Source organism: Bos indicus x Bos taurus, chromosome 4 (assembly GCF_003369695.1).
Source record: "Bos indicus x Bos taurus breed Angus x Brahman F1 hybrid chromosome 4, Bos_hybrid_MaternalHap_v2.0, whole genome shotgun sequence".
Taxonomy (NCBI): Eukaryota; Metazoa; Chordata; class Mammalia; order Artiodactyla; family Bovidae; genus Bos; species Bos indicus x Bos taurus.
In genome coordinates, this window is record NC_040079.1 from 110,187,039 (window position 1) to 110,199,100 (window position 12,062).

The window sequence follows — 12,062 nt, forward strand, 5'->3', positions numbered from 1 at the left end:
TATAATATATTTATTATGAAATGGTAAGTTTTTGAAGTATAATATAAAAATTTTAAACCCCAAAGATAAGATTGTCCTGATTTATTTGCAACATGTTAATTTTATTCTTTGAAAGTGACAAAGATTGCCCTGGCTTAAGAATTAAGATTCCTTTGTTATAAAACAAGGTTTATTATTGATTTACCCCTATTAGTGAACAAGTCATTTAACCTGTCAAGCCTTTGTCCTGTAACAGCAGGTCTCATGTCACCTACATATCAATGACTTAAATTTTAAAGTGCTTCATGTTTTTGAAATGGTTTTAATTATTTAGTGTTATATACATTTTTTTGTTATATGCATTTAAAAAGAATAGTTTGCTGTATCCAGTAATAAAACTTTTATTTACAGTAAGTGAAATACTTAACTAACACTAATTAAAATTATAAAAATCTGAATGTAGTATTAGAAAGAGTTAGACAGTAGTTTACTTTTTTCATCTTCACTTTAGTACAAATACTTCTTCTGCCTCTTCTTTCTATTTTGCCAGGTGGCTAGATGAACGTCACACACAGTCTCACTTTATTCCAGCCTTATTCCGACCTTCTCCTCTTGAGCGGATAAAAACTAATGTTATAAACCCTGCATATGCTACTGAATCAGGTCAGGCAGAAAACTCACTACACATGGGCTACAGTGCACTAGAAATAAAGAGTAAAATGTTAGCCCTAGAGAAAGCAGATACCTGTATTTACAACCCTTTGTTTGGATCAGATCTTCAGTATACAAACCGGGTAAGAATTTTGGCTCTTATTTCAAAAGATATTTCATTTCAAAATATAATTTATTTTTCCTGAGACAAATGCATATATTAGTAATTGTAAACACTGAGATGACATCCTCACTTAGCTCTGCTTTTATACTTGGGTCATAAAGCTCTTAAACAGCTTTTGTTCTGTTTCCCCTTTCTAGGTAGATAAAGTGGTAATAAATCCATACTTTGGTCTAGGAGCTCCAGACTACTCGAAAATCCAAATTCCCAAACAGGAGCAATGGCAGAGGAGCAGGAGCAGTGTCACCGAAGACAAGTACGACTCTGGTTTCACTTCACTGTGCCTTTAAAAGCCTATATGCTAATATTGAACAATTATTGTAAATGATATATGCAATAGTATGCAATGTAATCACTGCGTAAATGATTCAGTTTACAGCTGTTCAGTGATGTGTAGCTTTCATACATGTGTCATATTTGTTTCAGAACAATTTGAATTTCAACACTGTTGTTCTTGTTTGTTTTTCATGATTAGGGAACGACAGTGGGTAGACGATTTTCCTCTCCATCGAAGTGCCTGTGAAGGAGATTCGGAATTACTAAACCGACTTCTCAATGAAAGATTTTCAGTCAACCAATTAGATAGTGACCACTGGGCACCCATTCATTATGCATGCTGGTAAATAGATTACTTATTCATTTCTTGTTAGAAAGAATGAATCTTTAGTTATTAATGTTAGTGTTTCTTTTCAAAGCTGTTCTCATTCCAGCCACTTTTTCCTCCACCCTGTGTGTTTGCCTTCTGCGCTTTCTCTGTAGGAATCTTTGATTACTATGCGTGTGCCACAGCATCTGGCCCGTTTGAAAAGTATCATTAATGTTCTCAGGCATTTCTTAGGTCATGAAGTAGGATAGCTAATGACTAACAAGTGCCACTGCACAGCAGTTGGTCCCTTAGTCACCCACAATGTCTGTTGTTTTGTACTGGAGTTGTATTATGTTTGCTTATCCTTATTATAAAATTTACGTGTGTTAGCTACATATGACTTGACCTGTATCATGTTAGAAAAGTATTCTTTTAGTTCTTTGGAAAGCTATGGTATCTGGAAACATCCAAAAGTTTTCATTAGAATTAAAGCTTTTTTTTTTTTTTTTTTTTTTGATGAGAAGGATTAGCTCTCAGGAGTGAGGTTAGCTCTCTCCACTAGTTGCCTATGGAGTTCTTGCTCTTGCACTCTTCTCACATAATCATAACTCTTCCCCTCAGCCTGGACTGAGTTATTAAATTTATGTTCATAGCAGTAGTTAACCATTTGCTATAGCCTGTCCTCTAGAAAGGATGTAATGAAGTTATTTACCTTTATATATTTTTTAATTTATTTAAATTGGAGGCTAATTACAATATTGTGTTGGTTCTTGCCATACATCGACATGAATCAGCCACGGGTACACATGTGTCCCCGATCCCGAACCCCCCTCCCACCTCCCTCTCCACCCCATCCCTCTGGGTTGTCCCAGTGCACTGGCTTTGAGTGCCCTGCTTCATGCATCCAACTTGGATTGGTCATTTGTTTCACACATGGTAATATACATGTTTCAGTGCTATTCTCTCAATCATCCCACCCTCGCCTTCTCCCACAGAGTCCAAAACTCTGTTCTTTATATCTCTGTCTCTTTTGCTGTCTCGCATATAGAGTCGTCATTATCATCTTTCTAAATTCCATATATGCATAAATACACGGTATTGATGTTTTTCTTTCTGACTTACTTCACTCTGTATAATAGGCTCCAGTTTCATCCACCTCATTAGAACTGACTCAAATGCATTCTTTTTAATGGCTGAGTAATATTCCATTATGTACATGTACCACAACTTTCTTATCCATTCATCTGCCAGTGGACATCTAGGTTGCTTCTATGTCCTAGCTAATTGTAAACAGTGCTGTGATGAACATTGGGGTACGTATGTCTCTTTCAATTCTTGTTTCCTTGGTGTGTATGGCCAGCAGTGGGACTGCTGGGTCGTATGGTGGTTCTATTTCCAGTTTTTTAAGGAATCTCCACACTGTTCTCCATAGTGGCTGTACTAGTTTGCATTCCCACCAACAGGGTAAGAGGGTTCCCTTTCTTCCACACCCTCTCTAGCATTTGTTTGTAGACTTTTTGATAGCAGCCATTCTGACCAGCGTAAGATGGTACCTCATTGTGGTTTTGATTTGCATTTCTCTGATAATGAGTGATGTTGAGCATCTTTTCATGTGTTTGTTAGCCATCTGTATGTCTTCTTTGGAGAAATGTCTGTTTAGTTCTTTGGCCCGTTTTTTGATTGGGTTGTTTATTTTTCTGGTGTTGAGTTGCATGAGCTGCTTGTATATTGTTGAGATTAATTCTTTGTCACTTGTTTCATTTGCTATTATTTTCTCCCATTCTGAAGGCTGTCTTTTCACCTTGCTTATAGTTTCCTTTGTTGTGCAAAAGCTTTTAAGTTTATTAGGTCCCATTTGTTTATTTTTGCTTTTATTTCCATTACTCTGGGAGGTAGGTCACAGAGGATCTTGCTGTGATTTATGTCAGAGAGTGTTCTGCCTATGTTTTCCTCTAGTTTTACCTTATATTTTATGGGAAAGTTGCTTTTGACTTACTGTTTAAAATGAGCTTCTCTGACTAGTTTGAGAAGTGCCTACATTGTTTATTGCCTGTTAAAAGTCCACAGCTTTTTAGCTGCAGGGCATTGAGCAAGCAACTTTACTTCACCTCTCTGCATCTTAGTTTATTTCAGTCAGTTCAGTTCAGTCGCTCAGTCGTGTCTGACTCTTTGCGACCCCATGAATCGCAGCATGCCAGGCCTCCCTATCCATCACCAACTCCCAGAGTTCACTCAAACCCATGTCCATCAAGTCAGTGATGCCATCCAGCCATCTCATCCTCTGTCGTCCCCTTCTCCTCCTGCCCCCAATCCCTCCCAGCATCAGGGTCTTTTCCAATGAGTCAACTCTTTGCATGAGGTGGCCAAAGTACTGGAGTTTCAGCTTTAGCATCAGTCCTTCCAAAGAAATCCCAGGGCTGATCTCCTTCAGAATGGACTGGTTGGATCTCCTTGCAGTCCAAGGGACTCTCAAGAGTCTTCTCCAACACCACAGTTCAAATCAATTCTTCGGTGCTCAGCTTTCTTCACAGTCCAACTCTCACATCCATACATGACCACTGGAAAAACCATAGCCTTGACTAGACGGACCTTTGTTGGCAAAGTAATGTCTCTGCTTTTGAATGTGCTATCTAGGTTGGTCATAACTTTCCTTCCAAGGAGTAAACATCTTTTAATTTCATGGCTGCAATCACCAACTGCAGTGATTTTGGAGCCCAAAAAGATAGTCTGACACTGTTTCCACTGTTTCCCCATCTATTTCCAATGAAGTGTTGGGACCAGATGCCATGATCTTCATTTTCTAAATCTTGAGCTTTAAGCCAACTTTTTCACTCTCCTCTTTCACTTTCATCAAGAGGCTCTTTAGGTCTTCACTTTCTGCCATAAGGGTGGTGTCATCTGCATATCTGAGGTTACTGATATTTCTCCCAGCAATCTTGATTCCAGCTTGTGCTTCTTCCAGCCCAGCGTTTCTCATGATGTACTCTGCATATAAATTAAATAAGCAGGGTGACAATATACAGCCTTGACGTACTCCTTTTCCTATTTGGAACCAGTCTGTTGTTCCATGTCCAGTTCTAACTGTTGCTTCCTGACCTGCATACAGGTTTCTCAAGAGGCAGGTCAGGTGGTCTGGTATTCCCATCTCTTTCAGAATTTTCCACAGTTTATTGTGATCCACACAGTCAAAGGCTTTGGCATAGTCAGTAAAGCAGAGATAGATGTTTTTCTGGAACTCTCTTCCTTTTTCGATGATCCAGCAGATATTGGCAATTTGATCTCTGGTTCCTCTGCCTTTTCTAAAACCAGCTTGAACATCAGGAAGTTCACGGTTCACATATTGCTGAAGCCTGGCTTGGAGAATTTTGAGCATTACTTTACTAGCGTGTGAGATGAGTGCTAGTTTATTTATCTATATGTAAAATACAATAATTAGATCATTTCCAACTGAAAGTCTTTTGATTTCTCTGATTTCAATATTTGTGATTAAGTAGCTAAATATAGTTGCTTTTAATATATATCTTTTCTCTATTGACATTATGCTATTTCTTTAAAAATATCCTTTATTAAATATGCTCAATTTTTTTCTGCTTCCTTAAAAATATTTTATTCTATTAATGTAACCTTAATTGTTTTCCCATTATAGGGAATTTTTATACTCAGATTTGAAAAGAGTTACCCTAAGTCTTCTTTCACTGAAGTTATAATTGTTTTTTCAGATTACTGGTAAATACTGGTAGCAGCAACAGTACCAGAAGAAATCACATGCTTTTCCTTGAGCTAAACAAAAAGAAGTAGAGAATATAGTTCAAACATCACGAATTGAGAAAGACAGAGCTAGTGAATTTCAGCTTAGGAATCCCAAAATTACATTTGCCTGTATTGTTGCCCTTTCTGTGGCAGGGCCTCATTTCCTTCTCTATTAAGAGAGTGGTAATATTTTCAACTACGTATTACATAAAAACAGAAGTATGGTATTGTATTTAATGTGCTTTGGAATGTACCTACATTTTAGTCCCTACTGAATATTTTAGTTCCTAAAAGTATGGCCTTTAGCAAATTAGTTAATGTCTCTAAGGATCTATTTCTTTATCTAAAAGATGAGCTTAATTTTAGTGCTTTTTTTAAGATTAGAGGAGAAAATGTGAATAAATGCTTGGAAGGGTACCTGGCAGTAATAAGCATTCAAAAAAACGGCTATTATTAAAGTATTATAAAAATTTAAAGATTTTGATGTCTGAATCTAAAATTCATTCATCTGTTGTATTTTTATTTGGATATTACTCCAATACACTGAGGAAGAGTTTTATCCATCAATAAAATCAAATTTCCATCAGCTGGAAATAATAACCAAGTTTAATATACCAGTAATAGTAGTAATATAGGTCACCTTGCAATACTTTTAATAAGATAGATCATTTGATTGGCGTGAACTTGAATGAAGACTGATTAAACTATTTAGTAAAGAACATAAATTACTTTATCTTGGAAATGTACTCTTACTTACTAATTAATACTAGGATTAGAAGAGGAATACTGGGCTGTCTCATCAAGAGACTGGGATGGGGTCTATCTTTATAAGCTTATACAAGATGTTTTATCCCTCTTATTCTGTCTTCTCATCTTTAAACTGGAGAAGGAAATGGCAACCCACTCCAGTGTTCTTGCCTGGAGGATCTCAGGGACGGGGGAGCCTGGTGGGCTGCCGTCTGTGGGGTCGCACAGAGTCGGACACGACTGACGCGACTTAGCAGCAGCAGCATCTTTAAACTGAAGGATTTTATTAGATCAGTGGTTCTCAAACTTTTGTGTTAAAACTCCTTTTATTCTTCAAAATTACAAGATCCCAAAGAGCTTTGGTTTATGTGAAGTAATACCTAGTGTTATATACTTTATTAGAAGTTAAAACTGAAAAACGTCTAAAGAATTTATTTTAAAGTAGCATATTAATATAAATAGCAGAGTTTTCCAAATATATCTTATTTTCCAAAATAAAAAAGTTAATAAGAAAAGTAGCAGTGTTCTTGCCTGGAGAATTCCAGGGACGAGGAGCCTGGTGGGCTGCCGTCTGTGGGGTCACACAGAGTCGGACACGACTGACGCGACTTAGCAGCAGCAGCATTGTTTTACATTCTTGCATTGTTTTACTGTCCAACCTTATAGAAAATAGTTGGATTCTTACATCTGATCTTGCCTTTAATTTGTTTCAGTTCTCATGTCAAGGAGCTTCTAGAGAACTCTGCTATACACTTAAGAGAAAATCATAGTGAAAAGGGCGAATAACATCTCAGTATTACTGTGAAATATGTTTTACCTAGAGGACACGCTGAAAAGCTTTCAGTGATCTTCCTGGTTTCCTGGATCAGTCTTTGAGGATCACTTAATGAAATCACCCCTAGGATTGCTCCAAGCTTTAAAAATTATATTGATTGACAGGTGCCTAAAAACTTTTCTTTACCAGAATCACCATTTCCAAAACTGTTTAATTTGGCTTTCTCCCCATATGGGTAACCTCTCAGCCACTCAGTAAATGTCTCACTGACATCTCATATTTTCTCACCTCTCTCAAATCAGTGTCTTCTCTCTCTGATAGTACTTCCAGGCTTTACATCATTGGTAGAGAGTGTTTCAGAACTCTGATGATTTGGCTCCCTACAAATTATCCCATCTGATTTCATTTGGGCCTTCAGTGCAACGAGCTGTGTATTGTCTTTATCTCATTCATCCTGTCAAGTTCAGTCCCCTATTCTAAACCTAGAAACTTCCCTGGTGGCTCAGACAGGTAAGGAATCTGCCTGCATTGGGGGACACCTGATTCAGTCCCTGGGTTGGGCAGATCTTCTGGAGAAGGGAATGGCAATCTACTCCAGTATTCTTGCCTGCAGAATACCCATGGACAGAGGAGTCTGGCGGGCTACAGTCCATGGGGTCGCAAAGAGTCAGACACTTCTCTGCACTTTCTGCTTTTCTGTACTTTCTTTTCTCTTGTCTTCAAATATACATGAATCCTCTCCCTACTCGAAAAAGAACCTTAATTTGAACCTGCTTGCCCTTCTGGCCACTGTGCTGTTTCTTTCCTTCCTTTCACACCCAGACTTCAGTGATTACAGGACCATACTCACTGCTTTCTCTTTTTCAGTCTTCATGAACCTTCTTAACCTTTCTGAGTTTTTAATCTCTTTCACTGCTCTGCTGCATTTAACGCTGTTGACCACCCCTTTGTTTGCAGAACAAATGGCAGTTGAAAGGGCAGCTATAATAGAGCTATAATGAAGGTCAATACAAATGCAAGATAATACTTATCATTATTATTATTGAAATACTGGTCTTCATCCTGTGACCCAAGCATGTTTTATATTAATAGTATAGAAACTGTTACACTAAGAGTCAGAAAATTGGATTTTAACTGGTTAACCATGAGACCTTGGGCAAATTACTAAACTGGTACAAGCTTCATTTTTTTCATCTGTGCATTAGAAATATCTCTGCCTGCCTCATAAGTTGTTGTGAAGATTATATTAAGTAATTATATAAAGAAGTACCTTGAAAACTTATTAATCATACACAGAGTTGAACTGTCCCCCTCAGTATCTTTTCCTATTCTGAGAGTATGTTTTTTAAGATGCATTTCATTGTTCTAAGATGTTCATATTTCTCTCTCAGGTTTCATCCATTCTTGCAGCTTTAACAGGCTCAGTTGGATGAATTTGTATATCTGGTACCTCAAGCCTTTGCCTTCCTTCTGAGTATCAAGTCTGTGTTTTCAGTTGCCAGCTGAACAGTTTAGTCACCCATTTTCTTAATGCCTGAGGCAGTATGGAGAATGCAAAGATATAACTTTCAAGGAACATCCAGGCTGACAGAAATATATATATAAAAGGATGAAAGTAGTTAATGAGATTAAAAAAGTAAAAGTAAAATGGTAAATTATAGTGGGAATATATATAGGAGGTAGTTGGTAAACTGTTTCAGAGAAATAACAGAACTTAACCTGAAATAAAATCAGGAGGAGGAAAAAAGACATCTCAAGAATAGCTAAGAATGTAAGCAAACAGTCACGTGAATGAGAAGGGTAGGATACAAGTGGCAGGTTCAGGGTATGTGTGAAAGGGAAGAAAGTTGACAGTAAGTTGGTTTAGTTCTAAAGATGTGCTGTTTGCCCCTCAGATGCACCATATCTAAGAGCAATTTCCTTTCCCTTTTTACCCATTTATTTCCAAAAAAATGAATTGCCCTTCCACCATTGCGTTAGATTGAAGCCTTATATGTCTTTGTAACTAGATGGTAAATTCACTATGTCTGGCACATTCTTTGTACTCTTTGCTTACTTTTTTTCCTCACTACCTAGAATATTTTACTTCTCTTCAGCATCTCTTCAGCTTTTAAATTGTTCTTCTATCAGAATACTTTTCAGGACTCTCTTAGACTGAAATCTTATCTTCCTTTTCCAGCATTTTCTAAAGCATCATTGTATACTATTATTTGACAAATATATATATTTTGATTGTTACTCTCAACTGTTATTTAAATGTTACAGCATGATGTAACTTATCTCACATGTTTGTTTTCCTCTGATTACATTAGAAGCCTTTACCAGAGCAGAGACCATTTATCTTAACATATCTTTGTGTCTTTCACATTGCCTCATTCAACAGCTACATGTAAATTAGGTCTTGGGCCTATTGTAAATTTAAAAAAAAGCATTATTAAATTTATGAGTTACTTTCTGCTCCTGAAAGTATTTTTGACTAAAAATTTTATCTCCCTAATTTATAATTTTTGTATATTTTGTACGATTGTGATTCTGTATCCTCTGCTCTATCTTGTATTTGAGATTATATTTTCTCCCAGTTGATCAGAAATAGAAACATTTGAATTAAATCAGAGTACTTCATAAGAAATCCATAAGGACTGTAAACATTTACATAAATGTCTTCATTCCTTGTTCTCTGCCATAGAAAAGTCTTAGATTTCTTTGAGATGTCTGAAATTTGGATTTTTCAAACACTTCATATGACTTTTGTAGGTGTTTTATTTTTTTGTAGGTATGGAAAAGTTGAAGCCACTCGCATATTGTTAGAGAAAGGAAAGTGCAATCCAAACCTTCTAAATGGGCAGCTTAGCTCTCCTCTTCATTTTGCTGCTGGAGGAGGACATGCGGAAATTGTACAGATCCTCCTAAACCATCCAGAAATTGACAGAGTAAGTTATTTTCCAGGCGTTGTTTTTTTTAACATCCAAACAGTAAATAACTAGTAATGACACCTAAAATGTTTAGTCGTACACTTGGGAGGTCAGCTGAGAAATGAAAACAAATTTAACTTGCTATATAGAATAAATAATATGTATACACTTTGCTTTTAAATTGTAATAGAATACACCTCACATAAAATATACCATTTTTGCCATTTTTAGTTGTACAGATCAGTGGCATTAAGTACATTTACATTGTTTTACAACCATCATCACCATGTATCGTCCAAATGTACATAAAATTTAGCTTCCTGTCATTTTATATAAAGTGTCTCCTGTATTGCAGGGAGATTCTTTACCAACTGAGCTATCAGGGAAGCCCTTATATAAAGTGTTTTCTAAAAAATATCTTAAAGAAGGAAAAAGATATTTTGGAATTTGTACTATCAGATGTGTAAGGGAAAAATAATAGCTTTAACAAGACCTTTGTTGCTATAAACAGAAGTTTTGAAAAACAATAGCCACAGTGATTAGTGCTTTGAATCTTTCATCTTCGGCTGTTCATGTTTACTTGAAGTATAGCATGCAATAAGTATGCTTAATACCTACTTAACACTTGCCAGTAGTCTTTTTAATGAAATTTTGATTGACTGACATTTTCCCTTACTTGTATATTTGTAATGCCTTTTTTCTTTAACCTCTGATTTTTCCCTCACATTCCTAGCACATAACAGACCAACAGGGAAGATCTCCTTTAAATATTTGTGAAGAAAACAAACAAAATAATTGGGAAGAAGCTGCAAAATTGTTGAAGGAAGCCATTAACAAACCAGTAAGAATTACCTTCATAAATATTAGTTAGAGCCAAGCATCGTATTAAAGTTGATAAAATTTGAGGATTTGTGGTAAGAATGGAAGGATGAATGTATGGATGGCTTACTTTTATAAAGCCTCATGTTTAGACATCGTAGATATTAAATTTGCTGTCATCTCTAACATTTGGGCATTTATTCTTGCATATCGAAATAAAAGTTTGCATAAGTAAATCTTTCAATCACTTAAAATTAATCTAATTCCCAATGTAATCTCTATACTTTATATGGTGATTCATTGAAGCATCTCTCTCTACTTAGGCCTTCTAAATGAAGTGAAAGTGTTCATCGTTTAGTCATGTCCAGCTCTTTGCGACCCCATGGACTAAAAAGGATAAAAGTTTTATACCAACAGGATATAACCCATATGTCTGAGCCTTTCCAGACATTTCCATTAACTAGATAATATGTACTTGTTGAGTATTTTTGTAAATTTACCACCATGAAATGCTGAAAGTGATGTGATAAATAATAAGTACATGATCTCTGTCTTAAAGGGAAATTTCACACATTCATACACGTTTTTGTCAAAACATTATTCCCTGAGCACAGGACAAAAGCAAGGAAAAAAATAAGCAGTACAGGCACCCTTATATTAACTTCATTGCAATTTACTTTCTAATTGTATAGTTAAAAACACATTTTTATTTCTCATATAATCTTTAAATCTGAAGGTATACGATAAAAGGATTTAGGTACTTTTACCTAAAATGAACTGTCCTGGAAGTTGTTTAGAGGCATCAGTTACTTCCTATAACAATAAAAATGAATTGATAATATCATTTCTCTCTGTGATTTTCTGAACTGGAAGAAAGAAACTGGCTCAAGGTCCATTGTTCATAACTTGTATCTGCAAAGTCCTTTATCACAGATTGCTTTTGGGATAAATTATTGCTGGTGCACATTTCTACATTGTAATTTGTAGCCCACTAAACTCATGAGGTAGTTAACTAACACCAGATTTAGTTAACCAGGTCTGTATCCCCCATTTGGTATTTACATTGTACATTAATAGCTTTAAAGTATCCTCTCAGAAGATTTTTGAAGTTGAGTATTTTTTTTTAAACCATTTCCCTTCATTTCTCAAACTTATTTGACCATGGAATATTCAGAAGAAATTTCATGTTTAAAAATATAAATAATGGAAGTAAATTTTTTAAAAATACTGCCAGAAGTGGTTAGGATTCTAAGCTTCCAGTGCAGGAGGCACAGGTTTGATCCCTTATTGGGCCACAAAGATTGCAAGCTGTGCAGCAAGGCAAAAATAGAAAAAATAAAATATTGCCAGAAGATTCTCACTTAAAGTAGTTTTTCTGATATTTTCCATATTAGAAATCTATAATAAAGCAGATGAAGTTGAAATTTTGGGGGGTTGGGATGTATAACTTCTACCCAGCTTGCATAATTTATTATCATTCTTTGTCCTAGTATGAAAAAGTTCGTATATACAGAATGGATGGATCGTACCGTTCTGTTGAACTGAAGCATGGAAATAATACCACAGTGCAGCAGATAATGGAAGGAATGCGTCTCTCTCAAGAAACACAGCAATATTTCACTATTTGGATCTGTTCAGAAAACCTCAGTAAGAAACTTGTTA

The 12,062-nt window shown here is 35.9% G+C and overlaps 1 protein-coding gene across 6 annotated transcripts in view; it reads left to right on the forward strand.

The window, feature by feature from the left end:
• The window catches only part of KRIT1 (KRIT1, ankyrin repeat containing), a 39,433-nt gene that overhangs the window by 12,137 nt on the left and 15,234 nt on the right, over window positions 1–12,062 (forward strand). For all 6 annotated transcript variants that reach the window (XM_027540197.1, XM_027540198.1, XM_027540200.1 and 3 more), the window contains 6 exons: window positions 530–773; window positions 952–1,067; window positions 1,287–1,430; window positions 9,443–9,599; window positions 10,315–10,422; window positions 11,891–12,047. In XM_027540197.1, the coding sequence (XP_027395998.1) occupies window positions 530–773; window positions 952–1,067; window positions 1,287–1,430; window positions 9,443–9,599; window positions 10,315–10,422; window positions 11,891–12,047 (926 nt within the window). The remainder of the gene's footprint in view (window positions 1–529; window positions 774–951; window positions 1,068–1,286; window positions 1,431–9,442; window positions 9,600–10,314; window positions 10,423–11,890; window positions 12,048–12,062) is intronic.